Source organism: Cyprinodon tularosa, unplaced genomic scaffold (assembly GCF_016077235.1).
Source record: "Cyprinodon tularosa strain WSP-4 unplaced genomic scaffold, ASM1607723v1 ctg108, whole genome shotgun sequence".
Classification (NCBI taxonomy): Eukaryota; Metazoa; Chordata; class Actinopteri; order Cyprinodontiformes; family Cyprinodontidae; genus Cyprinodon; species Cyprinodon tularosa.
The window spans coordinates 464,483-487,380 of NW_024037871.1; the positions used below are offsets into that span (position 1 = coordinate 464,483).

A 22,898-nucleotide genomic window follows, 5' to 3' on the forward strand; every position below is an offset into this window, starting at 1 on the left:
TAAAAAGATTGAGTGAATTCCTGAAGTCTTCAAGTCCTCCTTTTCAAGTTTAGGAAGCCATGAAATCTTAGGACACTTGACATTGACTCAGGAGGTAAAATATAAACACATGCAGCAATCTTTAGATTTCAAAAAAGAAAAAAAAAACTTAAGCTCTACTGTATATTCAAGCACTGCTTTGTTTTGATGAATTACATATCATCCTAATGCATCACAACTAAATTTGTCGATTAGATTATGTAAATGCCACATAATTCAAGGCCTATGGATACATTTTCACCCTAACTCCAGTATTTAAAGGGCTGTGGTCTTCATTTTGTTAGCAATAATGTTAGTACAGCAAACATTTTACTATGGGATGTGAGATCTAGTAATCATGGAACAGATTAACGACTTAAAGCCACACTCAACCTTTGTGTTTATTTCAACCAAGGCATTTTGATATTTTCTGTTTGATCTGTTTTTAGCTAAGCACTGGAGTGATCCGCTGTGCTTCATGTGTGAACAGGTGACAGGCTCCTCTATTAGACTTCTACCCTTTATTCTCCAGCATCAAAGCCTTACGAAAAGCCCCATCAGGTTAACATCAGTGCTGCATGTGGAGACTTAAATGAAGAAGCCATCTTTGATATTTGTTTGATATCTGGTTCCCACTGGCTGCTTTGATTCTCCACTTACCCTTGAAAATTTGACACCACACTGACCCTCAATGAAAAGTGATGATTGACACATGTTGATATGATTGGTCATTCATAATTTTCCCACTATGTAAAGTGAGACATCTTTTATTTTAGTTCCAGGAAGTATTCATAGGCAACTCTTTAACGATGACGAGATGTTATCAGCATACAAATCTTTGCCCTCAGCATTTTGAACTTAATTAAAACCTGCTCACCAGGTGATCTGTAAATGATGTTGACATTTTTCACAAGAAAACCTACATAATTTTCTAAAAATTTACGTTTTGTAAAATGTCCCATACAATACATAAAATACTCTTTAAACAACACCTATAAACAAAGATATACATTTTAACAAAGAAAAAGGTTATAGCAACCTGTAGGCTTAACCCATTTGGAAAAAAAAATATTTCAATAAATATGACTTTCCTTTCATTTCCTTTTCTTTTAGCCTGTCTTTGGTGGATTCATTGGTATGTTTTAAGTTATTTTCATGTTATTAACATTCGGGTACTCTCTGATGGAGTTCATGGTGCAGGTCATTACACTTCAACCTCCATGCTTTACTGTTGATATGATGTTCTATTTCTGGAATGCTTTATTTGTCTTATTTGCTTCAGTCTGGTCCTCATATATATTTAAGAAAGTAATCAAAAAAAATTACACAGCTCTCATGAAAATTAATCCCATGCAGCACCATTCGTTTAAATGGTAACAGGAAGCTGTTGTAGATCCTGTGATGACATTTTAGGGTTTTGAAGACTTCCTTTAGCATCATGCATGCTGCTCTTTGGGGGAACTTGCTTGGACCTGCCTCACCTTGGCATTTTATATATTGTTATCCATTTTTATTTCAGTGCTGGACTATTATCCAGCAGTGGGATGGTTTCTAATTGATTTGAAAAATCATTAGCTGTCTATGTATTTTACTTAAACCCAGATATGGTTTTCCATCTACTTTAGGAGTCACCAACAAGGTGCCTGCTGGCACCATGTAGCCCCCAAGGATCAAATCAGTGAACCCCATGACCCCTTGCAAAAAAATAGAACAATCTACCAGTAAAAAATAATAATTGAATTGAGTTTTTTTCTTATTTTAAAAGTAAATCATCTTACTTCATTGCCAAATTCTCTAACTTAACAGCTTTAATCCGAAGAAAATAGACTTATATTAAGAAACATGTACTTAATTATATTTCAAACTTTGTAGTGTACATACAGAGGCCATTTCAGTGGCCAGGAAACGTTCCACTGGCCCCTGTTGCCCCCTGTCTGGAATTACCAATGAGTAAAGCTTTAAATCTAAAACTGATATAAAAAAGGTAAATATTTTTTTGTAAACTGAATTCTCATGACAGAAATAAACTCATTTTAAACACATAAAAACAATGATCACAGTATATTAGAGTTGCAGGCATGTCTTATTTATAAAAAGTGTAGCTGAAAACACATGCAGTCATATTATATTACTTGAATTGACTTCAGTGTTAACCCAGTTTGTTCTTTTCAGAACCAGTTGAGCCATTCTCAAATGGCTCAACTGGTTAACTTACAGTGCATATGTGTAATTATTCACAGTGGCTCCGATTTATAATTTAATCTTACACAGCCAGACATCAAATAACTTTTTGGGGCAACTTAAGTCTCGGCCTCGCCATCCTCTCGCGATGACACCGCTCGAAACGCGACAGTCTCGAGCTTCCCCTCACAACAGTACTGACGGCAGCAATGGCCGCTTTCCGCAGAGCGGCAGCGCTGGCCGGCAAGCTAAGCCTTTGGTCTGCGGGGAGAAGCGAGCTTCTCGGGGCTGCGACCATGAATGGACGAAGGTCTCTGAGGTGTCTGACAGCCGGGCTGTGTGCCGCAGCGGGAGGTGTCCTGGCTCTGTACTTTTATAACGAAATGTGGAGCGGCAGAAAGAGGCACAGCATCAAAGGCTTACCGCTGCCGTCCATCCCGACCATTGAAGCCAAAGAAAAGGTAAGTGGATACTAAAGGATGGCAACCAGAATACCGTTTGGCTGTTGTGTCGCGAGGGTATACTTCACGGTTCATAAATCCTTCACTGTTGACATAAAATTGTGAAAAAAGAGTGTTTTGAATGTTTCTTTCATGTTTTCTTCTTTATAAGCTTACATAAGTCCTTCCCTCAGCTCCTGCTTTCTGCTTTCCAGCAGTTTCCATCATTTCTCTCTCTCCTTTTTTCCTATTTTTGGGTGGGTGAAATGTGTCACTTGTTTCCTACTCGCCCAGTGGAAACAGTTTGCTCACTGTTTGCTTGCAATGGAAGGAATGGCGCTCTCCGCTCACACTGGTGCTGAAATGACAACACGCTGAGGACTGACTGGCTCACAGACACTGGGCACACTGCGCAGCTGCACACATGATATAAAAAAAAAACTACATAACAGACCTGTTAACTTCATGTTGTTCCAAATCAAGAAGCCAGGAATTTTAGCCAAACGGTCTGAATTATTTACACTTTGTTTTTTGGGGGGAGATTGGAGGAGATTTCCTGATAATATAAAAACAAAAAACTGAGTAACATTCTCAATTTTTATCTGTCAGAATAAATTTATTGGATTCATTGGTGTAACTTTGTGTTGAAAATTGGTGGGGACACTCTAAGGGTGGGGGCTGACGGACTTACAGTTACTCAACCCAAACACTTTGATTAGGTTTTTGTGTTTTCCAAAAATGAGCTCAAACATATGTATTTATTGAATCCTTTCCTATTGTTGAGAACACAAGAGAACTATAATACACTGATACTTATATTTATAGATAGTTAGAGAGATGCCTTTTAGTGCATTACATCTATAGGGCCCAAAAACATTAATGTATAAAGAAATAATGAATAACAGCCGATTATGATGCTAAAATCGATATATCATGCATCCCTAGAAGTACAACTTCAATTCCATCCATCCAGAAAAAAATAGACATGCTGCATTTTAAATATAGCATAGCATAGTTTTTTCTCGTAAACTTTCTGGAAAAACTGAAGATATATTTTATTGCATGTTGCATATCCCAGTAAATCTGTTTCACCTTTAAATCTGCAGCTCTTCCTACTTCTCTCTGTCCTCTGTTTAAAAAAGATTTATGAACCTATTTACTAATATAATGATGCCAGAAACAAAATTTTAAGATATGTAGAAGCTCTGCAGTCTGATTCTATCTGATCAATAATAAGTATGTTAATTTTAACCTGTAACTGGGAGTCATGGTCCTCTGAGAAGCCAAGCTTTTTTAACTTGTAAAGAAGAACAAACTCTGTTCTCTCAAGCTTCTTGCATTGTAATACTAATTTGTATCAACTTGTAATTTGTTGCCATTTTAACTGAAAAGCTCTGGATATCAAACAGATTTTTCAGTGGTATGATCTCTAATTTTTTTAACCAACCGGTCTCCTTACTTTTACTTAAACATTGACGTTGAAGCTGCCGATTAATAATCACTGAGTGCTGCTGAGAGTCTCTCCTCCAACCACATAGCTACTTTGTACGCAGTTAAATGCGACCGCAAATCAGATGTCTCAAAGCAACAGATCTGATGATGTTACTCCGAGAGGCGGGACAAGAGAACAGCGGGAGAGACGAAAAAAATAACACTGACTCGAAATGCTCTGAACACAGATAGCTGCACCCAACTCTGTTACCTTTGGCTAAAGGAAATGAGCGGAAAACGGAAAAAAGCGGAAATTATTGGTGGGGACATGTCCACACCACTCCTTCAGAAAGTTACACCTGTGATTGGATTTATAATCATTCCATGTAAGATTCATTACTGTTTAATGGTGGTGTTGCAGGAATTGCACAAGAACAAAGCTTCCTCTGCTAATTACCGCTTTTTTCTTTATATGGTATTAAGATACATGCATACCTTAAAAAACTCCTCATCTTGACTTGACTTAGACTTGTTATCTGTAATTTCAATTGTATTTACAATTACATCATGTAATCATTTGAAAAAAACAAACAAGGTAGTATATTTTGCAAGGGATCTTCAGTATCCATGTTATTTAGTGTAAAGGATTCACATTGATAAGCATTTCACTTTCTCTAACATTAGGCTATTAATAGTTTATAAAAAATCACTATCTTTTGCTCCATTATTTTGATATTTCTCTGACTCTACCTTCAACATTCTTCAACATGTTCTTGCTGTCAAGCCTATATTAAGACTAATTTATACTTCAAAACTAGGTCGTCTGCATAGGTGTCGCAGTGAGCGCAAAGACGTCCCTGCCCCCTCCGCTGACATTCTGCTGCACCTCTCCCAAATTGTAGGTGACCGCAGACAGTGCCGCAGACAGGAGGCCTCTGATTGGTCAAATCTACATCAGCTTGCCGGCTTGTTTTGTTTTTATGACCACCATTGTGGAAAACGACTCGTGAAGATGGACCAGCTAGAAGAGCGAGTGCGTGAGAACACTGGGACCCTTTTTCCACCTGGATCCGCTCTCTTTTTCGCAGTCATGTCCCCCCGTTGACAGACAAACTTGCCCGCACTTCGTTACCGCCTTGGCCGTATCTAGACCCACTGCTAGTTCATGATTGTACCTCTTGCGTTGTGGGGTGGAATAACATAGCGCAGACCACGCTTCGAAATTGAGCATAAATCAAAAATGTCTGTGTCAAGCTCACTGCGACACACTGTAGCGGGGAGTATAACCAGCCCCTTTAGACCAAGAACTTCTTCAAACCACAACTCATTACCAGACTGGTGGCATCTGTTTTCCAAAAGTCCCTTGCCCTGACAGGCTCAGAGGCAGGGTACTGAACTTGGACTAACATAATTGTAATTTTGTAAACACAGAGTGTATGCAGAACATAATTTAGTTTAAAAAGCTTTCCGACAGTATTTATTTTTTTTTTAAGCAGCAGCTTAGCAGTGAAAAAGAACAATTAAGTACATTTGATGCAGTGATCAAATGTAAACGTGTGGGAGAGACATTGTGAAAGAAAACGCATTGATGTGGAAGGTTCAGAGCAGTGCAAAATAAATAAAAATATATGGTATGTATTAGGGGTGTAAATCACATCCATCATGGCGATTCGATTCAGTATCGATTTCCTGACCCAACGATTCGATTATTTTCGATACTCAAGAATACACCACGATTCAATTCGATTAATCGGTTAAATTTTATTTTAATTATTATTATTTTTTTTTTTTACACTAAACAAAGTTTCAAGTTTGAAATAAATCAATGAAAGCTGTAATATCTTTATGCATTTTTTTTTTTTTAGAAACAACAGCAAATAACAGAAGTAGAAAAGTTGCATCAAAAAATACTGCAAAAATACTGCACAGAATCATTGCAATGAGTTCAATTCAATACCTTGGCTCCAGAGTGTCGACGTCCCCGCCCCCTTGAGAGACGCTCCGCCGCTCCTCTCCCAAATTGTAGCTGACCGCAAACAGTGCCGCAGACAGGAGGCCAGCTTGTTTTGTTTTTATGACTGAAATTGCGGAAAACAACTCGTGAAGTATGACCCGCTAGAAGAGCGAGGTGCGCAAGAACGCTGGGACCCTTTTTCCACTTGGATCTCCGCTCTTTTTGGCCCTCATGTCCCTCCGTCGTCGGACTAAACTCGCCCCCACTTCCTCGCTGCCTCTGCCGTATCTAGACCCACAGTGTGTAGCTCAGACCACGCTTCAATATTGAGCATAATTTAAAAATGTCTGTGTCAAGCTTGCTGCAACACACTGCTGTAAGTGTATAACCAGGAAGCGAGGTAGGAGGGCAAAATAGGTTTAGTGCCACCGCAGCATGGGAGGGAGAATTACGCCCAGGAGCAAATGGATAAAAATAGACCGGAGGAAAAAAAACAAACATGAATCGATTATCTTGCGGACGTGTCGATGCATCGGATCTTCGGCTTTTGGATCGATGCATCGATACAAAACGATTATTATTTACACCCCTAGTATGTATGCAAAATACAGTTAAAACATTTGAGTTGAGTCGAGTTTCGAAGATTCACCATGAAGTACTAGTATGATTTTATCAGTGTGATGCATAGTCTTAATTTGTGACTTGATTTAGAGCTTTTGAACAGTTCAACAGTCTGATGGCAGCAGGGAAAAAGCTGTTGCAGAACCTGCTGGTCTGCAGCGGATGCTGTGATCCCCTTTCCAAAAGGCAGCAGAGAGTGCAGTCCATGGTGGGGGTGTGAGGGGTCATGGATGATGTTACGGGCTCGGGACACACAGCGCTGAGATGAAATATCTTTAATGGAGGGAGGAGGAGCCCCAATGATCTTCTCTGCTGTTCTCACCACACTTCTCACCTTCTTCCAGTCTGAGACGCTGCAGCCTCCACACCACACAGTGACACAGCTGGTCAGAATGCTGTCAATGGTGCTTCTGTAGAAGGCGGTTAGGATGGGTGGGGGCAGGTATCCTCCTCCTCCTCCTCAGGTATCAGCTTCAACCATTTGAAGGAATCAGTGTTGAACCAATTCTGAGAATGACTGACTTAAGACTTGAAAGGTTACACACAAGTAACTCTGACTTCAGTTTGTATGCATGTGTTTTGAGAACTCTCTGTTGTACCCCAGATGGATGAAGGTTTAAATTCTCTCTGGCTCAGAAAGCGATTTAAAACATTAATGTCATCTATCAGCCTTTGTCATTTTAAAACTGGTTTATTGTTGTTGGAGCCCTGTCTAAAACACAATTCTGTCACCATCGGGAAATATCCTACTCTGTTCTATTCGATTCGATTCTACTCTATTCTAGATGACACTTCAACATTGTAATTCAATTTCCTTGTACTATGCTATCTTACTGTGTGTTCTGCTCACCAACAGACTTTAAACTGAATCAGAGCAGTTTAACTGTGTTTCTATTCTAAATGAAGCCACTAAAGGATCTACTACCACTATCTTCTATCTGATTTTCCTTGAACATAGACACTACTACTCCTGGATCGCTGTGCTTTCTGTGCCCTGTCTCTTAAACCCCCCCAGTCAGTTGAGGCAGATGGCTGCTCACACTGGGCCAAATTCTGCTGGAGGTTACTTCCTGTTAAAGGGGAGTTCTCTTTTCCGTGTCACCACATGCACACTCAGTGTGAGGGATTGCTGCAATGTTGGAAACTCGATGCAGTAAATGCAACATGCTTGTTCAGGAGTGAGTTAATCAGTGCAGTTGACTGGGTTTCCTTGGATATAATACAAATTTTTTTTCAATTTGAGGTAATAGACTCAACTTGACTGCAATATATCATACCTATCGGGAAAGCCACATTTATCTGCATTATCTTATTTAATAATAACATAATTTATAATACTTTAGAAGATGAAAACAAAAAAGAGCATTGCAGTTGCATAATAAAGGCGAATAAAGAAAAGATGGATTACTGACTTGAATAAAGGAAGTTTCAGTTAATAGTTTAAATACAACACTTAAAAGCCATTCTAAAAATTTGTGTTTCACCTCGATTTAATGGTAATTAAGGTTTCAGCATTGTTTGGGTCAAATTGTAATATATTAAAGGGGTCATAGAATGTAAAACGGAGTTTACATTGTCATAGATGAATAGGGATAGTTCAGTAGGTGAAATGGACGTACAGAGAAGTTCAAACCCCATCAACACCTCCTTTCTCTGCAAATCTCATAATTCTAAACTTCCACCATAAAACAGGCAAATTCAAACTAAGCCCCGAATTGACATAAACTCAGGAATGGTGCCTTATTTGGTTCGGAGCGACCAAACCCGACCTGAAGCACAGGGTCACCGTTGTCCAGGCTACCGTCCACATCCCCCGCTGGCTCCCTGTTTCGACTATGTGCTGCACTCTAGTCGACCAAATCAAACATTTTTTAGGTTTTAGAAGTAGGACAAGTCTGGGAAAACGGGACGTCTGGCCTACCATATCAACAATTTCGATGTTTCAGTGAGTGAGTGCTTGTTGCTATGATGCGTCTTTGCTCAGCAGCTTTGCTCATTGTAAACCAACCAATCAGCGCACAGCTCATCTAAATATTCATGAGCATACCATAAAAGGAAGAAAGACTTGTTTCATTCTAGGGCATTTTCAGCCCAACCAATGTTACACACCCTATTCAGAGACTTTAAGGACCAGCACCAAATACCTTATATAATCATGCTATGGCCCTTTTAATCTTTGATCCTTTCTATACAGTTGGAATGAAGTGACTCTGCTTTTGAACTTTCTTAAGACCACATTAGCTGAGAATTCCTGCTGATGTGATCGCATTAAAAACTTAACAGATTTTTGCTATACACTAATTTGGGAAATCATTTTGTTAATTTTTTTTACATTCAAAGTCTCTGGGGAATGCCGTCAACAGGTCCAGCGGCATGTCCGAGCATCGGGAGCGGCACATCTGGGCATTCTGGTGTCTGAGCTTCTAAGAATCTGAATGTTAGTGTTTAGAAAACTGAACTTTTGTCTTTGGGCACGGAGTATCTACCAAAAGGAAAAGCTGATCTAGTAGTTTTTTGGGGGAGATAGTAACTGCATGCAAGCTGTTATCGTTTCTGCAGAGCTGTCTGCATATAAAAAATAAATAAATATGAAGGAGTGCTACTGAGAGATTTTGCATGAAATTACCACTGTATTGCTGCATAGTCCAACTTAAATGGACCTGGGTTTGAAGCCCCCTTGCAGAAAATTGGAAGCAAAATAGGATTTGACTTGTTATGGGCTTTAAACACGGCAGTTTGGCAAAAGCCATCTAAGGGTACAAAAAATGTGGAAGATGGAACTCTGGTTGCATCAGGCTAAAATGGAACCAGACTGAGCTTGGATCAGTTAACCGTGCCGAGCTTGGTTCCTTATGACAGTTTACATACCACTCTAGCACAGTTCCTCACCTCCTAGTTCGATCTATGGTAACAGCAAACCAACATGGTGGCGCCCGTAACATTCAGGAAGTTTGCAGAGAGTCATGCGAAGAAGGCAGCCTTTGGTGAATTTACTTGATAGAGTTGGCTTTTGGAATGTGAATACGACAAACGATGGTCTAATCAAGGCTTACAGATGCTGGAAACAACAACAGACGTTAAGGCTCATTACACTGCTAAGGCGAATCATCCCTGGAAATCTTGTGGCGTGGTAAGGAAGCTAGTATTTTTATTAATGTCTGAAATTTCCTGTTTACGGAGGCTGACTGTAAAGAGATGATGTGGTCTGCTCATGCGCTATTTGTTGTCTGAGAACAGAGTCTGAACTGAACTGCGCCAAGCCCTACTGATAAACTAGTACCAGTTTTGCACGGTTCAGTTCAGATTGAGTACTATTTACACTCAACAGTTATCTCGGTTACCGTGCTCGGACCTATCTTGGCACGGTTTCAAAAGGGTAGTATAAATAGGGCATATGCTTTTCAGGAAATGACCGCTACAAATGAACATAGCACCGTGAATTGCTTTGCATTTTTCAAACTATTAAGAGCAATCACTTAAACTTAAAGTAGGGAAATCATATTTAAATGTTAAATCATTCTGTCTTAAACATGTATATAAATGTACTCTTTATCAGAGGATATTGTCCAAAATTTTGAAAATTTCTAATAAAAAAAAAAATCCTCTTAAAATCTGAGTTGTTTTTTTTGTTATCTCATGCAGGCCAGTTCGTTGAACGTCAGCTTGTACACCTAAATTCGGCCAATCATATATCAACGGTCATCTGAATCAATTATTCTTTATTACTTTACCATTGAGTTACATCCCAGTGTTCACTGGGATGGACGTCTCTGTCTTCAGCAGGTGTAGAGCTAACAGAACTGGCAGCGTTGTGAGGCAAGGGCTCAAACATGTACAGCTGTAAGCCTTCTACACCAAACCAAGCTTCTGCCGCCCTGGCGTCCTCTACCACAACAACTTCGTCCCCGCTTTCCTCCTCTAAATAAAAAATGTATGACAGAGGAGATTCATCCACGACCTCCAACACAAAACTCTCCTCTTGCATGTTTCCGCTGTTCATAGCGTTCCTTGACAGTGACGTTTCTAAGTCACCAATTTAGTGCTACTTGGTCCCAATGGAATTTACTGTTGGGAATCTACTAGCACTAAGTTGCTAACTGGTTAGCAAGATGCTTCCAAGAAACCGGCCACAATCAAACATGCTTGCGAACCTTTTGCCACAACAATCCCGCCCTCTTTATAAACGACCAGGCCAGGCCCTTTCTATACAATCTGTCTGAGTTTGACCTTTTTTGTAAAGAAGTTGGATCACACTTTTTTTTTTTTCCAAAATCAAACAATTATTCACTACTTTGTGTTGCTTTGTCATAAAATCGCAGTAAAATACAATTTGCTGTAGTGGAAAGGTTTGTTACTTCTGCACTACTTTTACTTCTGTCTAAAAATTGGTTTAGTTTGCCTGGATTACAGGATTTTTAAATTGAACTTAAACAACTGAAGTAACCACAGGTTAGTTTATAGGAAAAACTGAGAACACAGGTTGATTTTTAAGACATACTGAAAACATCATGCAGAGAAAATAAAAAGCTGCAGCTGTGAAGTGAAAACACCCAGATGCCAAAGGGGAAAACACCTGGAGCATCTGTTGGGCAGTTTTAAGATGCAGGCCGAGACATCAGAAACAGCTTTAGTTGTGGATCCATCATAACTACGCCAGAACAGAATGTACCATATGAATTCCACTCGATCCTCCCTACAACTGAATAATTCTGTTTTTTAGAGAACATACAGTGCAGTGTGGGATATAACCCTGGTTGCCTTTGCAAAAATTTTACAACTTTAATCATTAGTGAAATTGAAACCTATGGGAAAAGATCCTCCTAATATTATTTACATTAAATACCCCAAATGTCAGGTATTCATCTCTTACTCAGCTCTTCTAGATCCCCTTGGTAAAAGAAGCATCAAAGCTTTATCAGTGAACATTCATGCTCATTAGCATGTTCACTGAGCTGAGCAGGAAATGGGCCTGCAGCCAAGCAGGTTTAAATTTGGAAACCTTTTTGCTAATTGCACTGTTTCTTGCTGTACAATCTCTTGGTGTACCACTGCAGCTAATCAAGCCGGAGATCCAAGACCTTTCTGAAACCGAGGGAGAGAGAAACTAATCATGCAGAAAGTAGTAGTTTTCTGTTTTCTGTGCCTGTATTCTTTTGTTTAGCTGTGGCAGAAAAGTCAATACTATTTATAATCTCTGAGAGCTAAATTAGGACATGGTGCCAGGAATAAATGGATATGCTCATTATTATAGTTCAGCTGCAATGAAGATGGAGTTTTAGCTAGGATTGTGTTGTCCATGAGATAGAAGAGGGCTTTTGTTAGCACTGGAAGCTTTACAGTCTTTAGAGATTTTAATAACGCTATTTAGCTACAATTTTACATGGAACGATCGTTAAAACCCACCAGTGAAATCCATTTTGCTTATTGCATTACTCCATCACTGCATAAACACAGGAAAATTCCTAAGGATGCTAGTAAAGTTGATTAACCCTTTATAGGGCAAGTTAACGTTTTTGATACTGCTACATCGCTGTACATCTTATTTTGGCATTTGACCAATTAGATGAGCCCTTGAATAATACATTACATACTCTAAATTAAGTTGAAGAAACGGTAAGTCAAGAAAAAAAAGGTAAAAAAGTTAAAAGGTGAAAAAGTCAGTGTTTTTCATGAATTTCTTACAGAAGCACTTCTGTTATTTTTCTTAATATATTCAGGCAATTTGGAGTTTCTTGACATTATTTTTTGCCATAAAATATTCATATTTTTTCAATGTTACAAAGGTAATAAAGTCTTGTCCTGGATTCCAATATAACTATTGGTTTGACATTTTTATTTAAAAAGTATTTCACTGAGTGCCCTATAAAGGGTTAATGCTCAATCCCGAGTTGCAGGTTTACCACCTCTCTTGGGTGATCAAATTGATCAAGTAAAATAAAACTGAAGAGGAGAGCAGTGGGGTTTGTACAGCTGACATATCGAAGCAGTGTTGTATCTGAGGTGCTGCTAGACTCCTTCAAATCCTGTCATTTGTGGAAAAAAGTGCCCTGAAATCTTTACATCCTGGTTATGATCTAAGTAAGAACCTAAGCTGTTGTGCAAACTAAATATTGCAATTTTGCAGCAATTTACCAAACCTTTCCTACATGGGCCCTAAATGTTTGCAAATGTTAAACAAAGAAAACTCGACGGCAATAAATGATACGGACACACTGCAAAAAAAAAGATGTACACAAAGCTACTACAAACTGTAAAACTATACTTAAACGTACAGATGTACTTAAAGTATTTTAAGTTTAGCCTTTTATTTAACTGTGTAACAAACGCATTTTTGTATACGTTTTTAAACCTGTCTTTCCGCTTGTTTAATTTAGACACATAAACTGCACTCACAATCTGCTTCAGGTTTGATTAATCACACAGAGTGGGATCTATTTATGCCATAGCAAGCGTGTATTACAGCATATATGCAGCACTAAAACATCCCAAGTTTTAGTTTTTCCTTTTATTCTTCATAACATCAGAGTAAATATTTAAAAGTTAATCAGAATAAAAGTCCTTCTGTACAGCCTCAGTCTTTCTTCACTGCACTCTCAGTGATGTAACCAACTCTCTCTGCAGATGAGTCCACATAATGAACGGGTTTGTGCTAGGATGAGGGGATACGCTTTCCTTCAGGTCTTTGTGACATTTAGTAGTTCAGATGGAATAACAGCCACATCCTTTTATCTCCATCCACTGCTCTGCTGCTTTAAACATAAAATCCTAAATGATCTCACACAGGAGAGGGAAATGATGATGCTGGCTCCTAACCTTCCATCTCTAACTCTTGTCTTTATCTCTTACCATTCCTCACTGACCTGGCTGCAGCTCTCTCTTCACTGACTTGTACACACTTGTCCAAAGCAAGCAAACTCAATACCAATTTTGGTGATACTGTGACGGAGGTATTTTGTAACCAGTACTAATAATGATAGTTTCATTATTAACATTACAGTTATTTACTGTATAATGCTATGAATGCAAACAAAAATTTTATTTGTTGTAATTACTTGCACACTGATCAAACTACACTTGTAAATCTGATCCTATCGGTATGATCTGTGTAAAGTTTCTGTTTTCTGGTTTGCAGACCCGTCCATTTGACTTTGAGGATGGAGATGTTTACATGTCGTCCCACGAGCATCGCTTCCGGATGTTCAGCTCTGTGGAATACGAAGGACAACTTTACATGACTCCACAGAACTTTATCGAATCTGTGACCATGAGTGAACCTAGAAGTACGTATTGAAAAGTTCAACGTTGAATATTTTCCCAAAATGGAGTTTAGAATTTGTGTTTTTAGGTTTTTTTTGTGTCACGTATTTTTTGTCTTTTTTGGGAGGGGTGGATTTCATTTCAACAAACTTATAATAGGCAGACTCAATTCAATCACCCATGTAATCCTTGTTGTAAAAAAGCTTTTATTTTTCTGCTCAGAAGTTTTTTTTGTTTTTTTTTTACTTATCACTGGGTTTTATTTATAAAGTTGAGTAATTCTTCTTCTAAACATTAATCCCAATGTTGCCTTTGATATGAATTCTGTAACCAGCTTTGGCTTGTTTTGGGATAACTGTCCTGCTGTGTCCGACGTTCTGATACATGATCTAAATTTCAGAGTAGAGGAAATCCATAAGGTTATTTAAGAACAACCCAGGAACTACTGAGGTTCAAACCAGTTAGAAATGACCAGAACAGCAGTCTTACTATTCACAGTCGGACAACTTTGTCTACATGGACAATTCAAGTACCTCATAATAATAATAAATAAATAAATAAACAGACAAGGCGACGATTGAATCGTTTAGCCTCTGCCCATTTTGTGCAATGCACCAATACCAGATGCTGTAAAAAACACAATATTGTGATCCTTTGGTACAGTTCTTCTAGTTTAAAAAGCCTCATCTTTATGTTTTCAAACATACTTCTTGTCACTAAGGGTAAATAGATTTACAGGGTTTCCACAGGTCATTAAAAACCATTAAAAGTCATTCAATTATTATTATTATTATTATTTTTTTTTTTATTAAGGCCTTAATTGGCATTAAAATTCTGATTTCATGTAACCATCAGATAAATTCATCCCTCAATCATCTGAGTTATTTGCCTTAATTTGAATTATAGTCTAACTTATTGAAGTTTGCTGAAGTGAAATGACTTGTTTGAAGATTTAAATCTCCATTATTGTTTATTTGTTTCTATCGGCATCTGGCTTTGTCCGAGGCTTTTATTTTGCCATGTGTTGAGGCTGTCTGAGATTTAAGGTTTATGGCATCGTTGCAGAATCTGTCGGCCTGCTGCTAGTTGTAACAGATCAGGTCTGGGCAGCCAGCCTCAAAGCAGATGGTTTTACAGCTTTTGTTTAGTCTGAGGTTAATGTTAGTCAGACTTACATTCCATTTGCTCTCATGTTCTCTCTCACTTAACTGGTAAATATCGAAATTAGTGGGATAAGCTTTAGTTTTCCTCTTCTAGAAATGTGATTGCACACTGATGCTATCATAGGCTGTTTCTTTTTTTTTTCAGTGGTCGTATGATTTGAATAGCGTGCAGACTGTGCACCTGTATGTGTGTGTTTACATCTCCCCCTGGCTCGCTGTCATGCGATACAGCCGCTCGTAGCCCGTCGGCAGCCGCCATCCTCCTCTGCCTTCTTTGAAGTTGAATTAGATGAACTTTGTTGTATAAAACAGAACAAAAGTAGTATGTGCTTTTACAGGGACATTCCACACACTACAAAGAGAGGCGAGGGCCACTTCAGACAGTACAAATGGGTCTGCTATGATGAGTGTATATACGGCGTGTGTGTCTGTAGATGTGTGTGTTGTGACTGTACCCTGCACATTAGGACCCTTTTCTAGATCATACAGATGCTATCTGACCAAGCCCACCCAAGCTCTCTTCTCGTCTTTCTCTTTCTCCTCTTTGTCTTGTTCTCTGGCAGACAAGAGGCCATGGAGGTCCCTGACCAAACAGGTGGGAAACACGCTCTATATCCCTCCTTCTTCTGCTTCTCCTCACACACAGTCAATTTTTGCATGCTTGTTTTTCCCTCTTAGCATGCTCTTTAAGTACCTGCATAAAACAAAAAAGCTGCAGAGTTGCAAAGGACCTTTGTAATCTGTGAACACAGTTTTTAAAGTACTCTCTTATTTTACAGTAGTGGCTTTACTTTTCTTCTTTCTTGCATCATCATTGTGGCTCTTTTCTGTTTTCATTTTCATAACTTTGGAAAATAGAAAAGAAAATCAATAGTCCTTTAATATAGAAAGATCTCAATTTGGGGCATGATCTTCAACAATGAAATTATCTTTCATTGTTGAAGATCATGCCCCAAATTGAGATCTGAAATTGAGGGCTGAATTGTATGGGCAAAAAAAGTTGTGAAATAAACACGTATGTTGCAGGTAATCTACAAAGATACTGCCATGGTTGATATGTGCAAAACCAGTTTGGTTTCACCCCATTTGAATAAAAACTGTGATACTGATAAAGGGAAGCACACTTTAAAGTACATGTGTTTAAATTAACATAAGTAATCAGAATAAACAGATGTGTCATGAAACATGGCAGTATTCTGGTCGGATCCAGCAGGATTGGAATTAAGTCAGAATCATAGTGATAGTGGTGGTTTATGCCGATCGACAATCTGATCGATTTCCATGTGGCTGAATGACAGGATCGCGAGATTCTGTGCACCACGTTAAGGTGACATATTTCTGCCTTTAGTGACATGTTTTCATGATATATAATATTTTTTTTGCCCATTTAAACATATCTAATGACTTTATTGTTGCCACAATGACTGCAGAAACTGTTGCATGTTTATTTCAAACATGCTAAATATATATATAAAAATGCAGCCGTCAGTTTAATTACATTTAGTTTAAAAAAATGCTTGATTGAATATGATTTCATAAATTGCTTAGTGGTCAGTATTTAAATTTGCATGATCCCCCCACCCCTCATACATTTGCATGGTTTGGCCAGTAGAAAATGATCTGCATAAAAAGTTTGCATCCTCTGCTCCTTCTTAAAAAAAAAACAATTTGCACCTTGTTTAGAGATCAGCTTTGCATTTTCATGTCCTTTTATACACATAAATCTTTTAAAGATGAGGCCCCTTACCACACTATAATGCTCTTGAACCATAGTTTTCCTGCAAGAACAGAATTACCTGTAAAATGTTTCCCAGTGCATGGGACCTTACCTTTCCAACTGTTTAGCTATTTCTTCTTTAAGTTCACAAATTAGTTTGCCAGCCTATGTCTTTACTGTGTCTTGTGTCATCATGGTTTCATTTTTTGTGTGTGTTTATATAAGGAGATGGAGAAAATTTTGTCAGATACTCCTCCTGTATGGAGAGGATCCTCCAAACTGTTCCGTAATCTGAGAGAAAGAGGTCAGTGGAGACACACACTCGCACCATTAGACACAAACAATTTATCACTTCTCTATATATGTTGCCTTCTTTATTGCAACAAGAAGAGCCTCTTATTGTCATCTATTATCAACTTCTTTCTAATTAAAAAACATATTAATATATGTTTACACCACAATGTGCCTTCAAAATCAGATACTAAGAGCAAATAATAAACACTTAAATATTTGTATCAACAATATTTATATCAACAAATAACTTGCAGATAGTTGTTTTGCTATTTACACATATTTCCTTTGGATTTGGAGGATATTGTAAAATAATCCTGACACTTTCTGAACTGGCAAAATATTAATGTATGAATCCCATTTCCAGTACCTTTAAAAAGCGTAAGTATTTGTGAAAACAAGTATATAAAAATAAAAGTCAGTCTTTCTAAATTTTGAAGCCAAAATGTGTTATTTTTAATTAATGTTTTCTTGATAAAGTGAGGGCATTGTTTGTGTTTGCCATCTTGCAAGAGTTTGAATTTTATATTTCTGATTTATTGCTTCCTGAAAAAAACAAATTACTGTTTCAGTGTGACATTTTAGAGCCTGTCTTGTTGGGCTCATAAAATAAATATAAAAAGATCATGAATTGTAATGGTTGCATATTTTAAAACAATGTTGGTTGAAATCTGTTGCTTGAAAAAAATCAATCTGAAAAGCTCTGGAGAAAATTTGGGGGTAATCTGAGGAATCTTCTGGTCTTCTGCTAAATTTTGTGCACAATGCCTTCCTTTCAGTATCTGCTTAAATCGATGCTTGCTAGTTTTTGTTGCACTGTAGGTGTCACTAATCCAGGTTGTTGCCATGCTGTTCCTCAGGGCTAAACAGCCTGCTGAAATAATCCACCCCCTTTTCTTTCCTCTCCTCTGGTGAAAGATGAGAAATAAGCTTGCCCTAATTAAGCATTTGCTACAGAAGCACATAACAGAGAAATTGCACAGTCAGGGACTGATTCCCTATAGTGATAATTACACTGAAACACACACATGCACTTGGGGAGAGGCTAAATATAGCACGTGTGATTCACTCCCTCTCTAATGATACCAAAATTATGCTCAGGTTGTATCTCATGTTAGGGTTTGGCTTGGTCTACAGGGACACATGTGTAGGAGGACTTCTATCGTTCCCTTTTCGTTTGGAAGTGTAGAAACAAAACAGAAAACAGCAAGTGGGTAAGAAGTTCATGAAATGATCATAGCAATGAATAAGAGGAAGTAGAGAAGCTAAGGAATGCTGGGAAATATAAAAAAATAGGAGTAAAGTAATGATGAATATTGTATCTGGTGCACTTTATTTATATAAAAAATGATCTCACACAAAAAGGATTTAACTTTAATTACCTTTAAAACTTTAGTCTCTGCTTTTAGTGTATTGCGTTTATGATGGTCAGAAGACACTCATTTCGAAACCACAGTGTACCCTAAAATTATGAAACTGACTTTTGTGATCACCACTTGTTATTTCAGTGAGATTATTGACAATATATAAAAGTTGAAGATAATGAAATTCAATGTTGTGAGCGGTCTGATATTTCAGGTTGATTGGCTGAGGGTAAATTGAGAAGGCGGGGATAACAGTATATAGGTGGACTGCTGGCTGTAGTAAGGGGTCTGATGGGAAAGCTGCCATTTTGATCTAAGTATAACTACGTTCTGATGAAGGAGACCTAATAAATCACCTTTTGTTTTTGCTCCAACCAACTTTGCTGAATTTTTCCTTCCATACCACACCTCTCAGCACAACAAGAGGAACAATCAAGGGAGGTCAGGGATTAAATAAAGTTAGGATACGTTCACACTACAGGCCTTAATGCTCGATTCCGATTTTTTTTTGTGAAATCCGATTTTTTTGCGTTGCCGTCCACATTTCCAAATATATGTGACTTGTATGTGATCTCCTGTTTAAACTGCATTCATCCAGCTTATGTGTCCTGCATGCTCAGTAGAGGACGCAATGACATAAGCCAGCATGCTCTGTATTTACAGAAGTAAACATGGATATACAGGACTGTCTCAGAAAATTAGAATATTGTGATAAAGTTCTTTATTTTATGTAATGCAATTAAAAGTCATGAAATGTCAACCATTCTGGATTCATTACAAATAAACTGAAATATCGCAAGCCTTTTATTGTTTTAATATAGTTGTTTATGGCGTACAGCTGAAGAAACCCGAATATCCTATCTCAAAATATTAGAATACTGTGAAAAAGTATACTAGTAGGCTATTCAACTAATCACTTGAATCGTCTAATTAACTCGAAACACCTGCAAGGGTTTCCTGAGCCTTGAAAAACACTCAGCTTTGTTCAGTAAACTAAATCACAAGTATGGGGAAGACTGCTGATCTGACTGCTGTCCAGAAGACCATCATTGACACCCTCCATCAGGAGGGTAAGACACAAAAAGAAATTTCTCAAAGAGCAGGCTGTTCACAGAGTGCAGTTTCAAAGCACATTCACAAAAAGTGTGTTGGAAGGGGGAAATGTGGCAGGAAACGCTGCACAACCAAGAGAGGTGACCGCAGCCTTAACAGCATTGTAAAGAAGAGCCGCTTCCAGAATTTGGGGGAGCTTCAAAGACAGTGGACTGAAGCTGGAGTCCAGGTATCAAAAGCCACTGTTCACAGACGTGTCCGGGAAATGGGCTACAATAGCCGTATTCCCATGGTCAAGCCACTTCTGAACTCAAGACAACGGAAGAAGCGTCTGACTTGGGCTATGGAAAAGAAGCACTGGACAGTTGGAGAGTGGTCCAAAGTCCTCTTTTCAGACGAAAGCAAGTTTTGTATGTCATTTGGTAGTCAAGGCGCCAGAGTCTGGAGAAAGGCTGGAGAGGCGCAAAATCCAAGTTGCTTGAAATCCAGTGTGAAGTTCCCACAGTCAGCGATGGTTTGGGGAGCCATGTCAGCTGCTGGTGTTGGTCCACTGTGTTTCATCAAGTCCAGAGTAAATGCAGCTGTTTACCAAGAGATTTTAGAGCACTACATGCTTCCATCTGCTGAAAAGCTCTATGGAGATGATGATTTCATTTTCCAGCATGATCTGGCACCTGCCCACAGTGCCAAAACCACCAGTAACTGGTGTACTGACCATGGCATTACTGTCCTTGATTGGCCTGCCAATTCCCCTGACCTGAACCCCATAGAGAATTTGTGGGGTATTGTGAAGAAGAAGCTGAAAGACACCAGACCCAACAATGCAAATGAGCTAAAGGCCGCTATTGAAGCATCCTGGGCATAACACCTCAGCAATGCCACAGGCTGATTGCCTCCATGCCACGCCGCATTGATGCAGTAATCTGTGCAAAAGGATTCCCAACCAAGTACTGAGTGCATTAATGGACATTTTCAAATGTTTGATTTTGTTTTGCTGTTATATTTTTTTTTTACTTGGTCTGAGGAAATATTCTAATATTTTGAGATAGGATTTTTGAGTTTTCTTCAGCTGTACGCCATAATCAGCTACATTAAAACAATAAAAGGCTTGCGATATTTCAGTTGATTTGTAATGAATCCAGAATGTATGACATTTCATGATTTTTAATTGCATTACAGAAAATAAAGAACTTTATCACAATATTCTAATTTTCTGAGACAGTCCTGTAGTGCTGGAGCACATCTAGTGATCTTTCCTAACCTTAAAACCTCAATCTTTTTACGATGGTTAAACATAAATACTGCTCTCCGCATCATCGTCCGCCATCGTGTTTGTTTGTTTTTTTTTTGCCGCTTCTGTGTAGCAAGAAGCAGAATAGTGACCTATGTTGGTTACTAATGGCGTTCAGGTCGGATGAATGCACCGTGGCGTTCAGACACAAGTAATATTTAGTCTGTATTCTAAAAAACTCAAAGACTATAGGACACCTTTCAAACTACAGCAACATGGCTGTAAACCTTAAGCATATGATAAGCAAATGCAAAAAAAACGTCCTTAAGGGACACTGAAACACTACACCAAAACATGTAAAAGAAGGTTACCACATTCGATCAGTTTAAAAAAAAAAAAAAAAAAAACTTTAGCTTAGCTGCAAGATGCTGTGCTCAATTTCCAGGGCTAAATACCTGTTTAAAACTTATTCAACTCACAGGAGGATCAACCTAAACATATAGCTAGAGCTGTAATAGAAAGGTTTATCTCAAGGAATATTCATGCTTAAGAAGGGCTCAGTAGTAGGACTTGAAAACAAGAACACGGCTATTCTGTTTTTTCTGGGTTTAAGCTATAGAGCAAATAAGACTGACAAACAATTTTATTCTCTTGATTAACAAAGACGGTAGGAATATAATATAAACCTAAAAATGCTTTAATTTGTTAATTGCAACCAAACCAAATTCTAAAAACCCTGCATCATTTACCTTTTACTTCAATACTCTACACTACTTTCTGTCTCTACTTTACCAAATCCCAATAAAATACTTCAAAGATAGTAAAAAATCACAAATAGTTCACTTTAGCATGGCACCATAGCAGAAAGGAAGTACATTACCAAATGAATTGTTGGATATCTTCAGTGCTAATAGCTGTATATTGTAATTTCTTAAATGTTATACTTAATTTTTTTAAGCTATGTTGAAATGCTATGAAACATTGAACTAATGTGTTTAAATAGAACAGGATGAATATGTAGCTTTGTGAATGGGATGCGGGCTGTGATAACTGTTACTGAACTTGCTTATTTACTCAGTCATTTATTACGTCATCTGGCGTCTCTCTTATGCCGCCATTGTATTTGAATTTTTATTGTGACTTTTCTTTCCTTTTTGTATTTCTGAGAGTTTAGTTTTTGCCCCTCACAGGAGAAATACGGCGCTCTCACTTCTTATGGTTATGATTGGTCTGTTACCTTGAGCCCGCCCCTTTATTTATTGCCCGTTGCCAGATCAGTTCAAGCTGGATTGAGCTAGTGAGTTGATAACCAGCTTCATGGTACCACTGAATGTGACTGGATCAATGGGAGTAATCCCACTACATTGAGCTTGCTTTGTGGTACGGGCCTCTGGTTTGTTTACATATAGCTCTGCTCCTGTCATCATTATTACTCATTGTTCCCTCCTGGGATGCCCCCCCCCCCCCCCCCCCCCCACCACCTTCTCATCAGTACTAATGCTTACCAGCTGCTCACCTGCCAATTTAACTAGCCCTCAAACCAGTAACTGTTGCAGGATTATCTAAATCCTTAGCCTTAACTCGGGCATACACTGCATGATTTTTTTCAGTCATAAGAATTGTTTTGGATCTGGCTGTGGTGCAAGTGTACCAGAAGATTTTGAGTATATTAAATAACTACAACTGGGAGTTATAGTTAATAAATAGGTCATTCAAATCGAGGGTAAAACCAATTAATGATTATTAGCTTAATCATTATACCTGTAATGTTATGATGATATATATTATCATTATAACTCACCAGGGTTTATAGACTTTCACATAAATTTTGGACCCCTGGAATGGCTGTTAGAATTCAAGTTTAGTAATTTGGCTATCAGCAGAGTTATTCATCACCAACTAAAGAAATTGTCTTTTTTCATTTATATGTCAATCAAAGAAGGATAGCTCTGACCTGAGTAATAAATCAATCAGTCAATCGATTTTCTTTATTGTTATATTTCATATTGACATATTTCACACTTTATTCTTGACAGGATACAGTTTGAGATATAAAAAAAAACCTCACCACAAGAAAAGCACATCTAATATTGAGACATTTCAGCAGAGCGTCACATCAAAGGATGGAGCCACATTAAAATTCAATCAGACATTTTGAGCATCAGATGTGTAAATAT

The 22,898-nt window shown here is 38.2% G+C and overlaps 1 protein-coding gene across 13 annotated transcripts in view; it reads left to right on the forward strand.

Annotated features, from left to right (window-relative positions):
* The first annotated feature begins 2,366 nt into the window (after positions 1 to 2,366).
* Positions 2,367 to 22,898, forward strand: part of micu3a (mitochondrial calcium uptake family, member 3a) — a 48,670-nt gene continuing 28,138 nt past the window's right edge. For 11 of the 13 annotated variants that reach the window (XM_038290898.1, XM_038290905.1, XM_038290916.1 and 8 more), the window contains exons 1-4: positions 2,368 to 2,660; positions 13,778 to 13,925; positions 15,629 to 15,660; positions 17,008 to 17,086. In XM_038290898.1, coding sequence (XP_038146826.1) covers positions 2,409 to 2,660; positions 13,778 to 13,925; positions 15,629 to 15,660; positions 17,008 to 17,086 — 511 coding nt within the window. In that variant the 5' untranslated portion in view covers positions 2,368 to 2,408. Of the gene's footprint in view, positions 2,661 to 13,777; positions 13,926 to 15,628; positions 15,661 to 17,007; positions 17,087 to 22,898 lie in introns of all 13 variants that reach the window. The other 2 variants (XM_038290948.1, XM_038290988.1) reach the window with 2 other exon arrangements.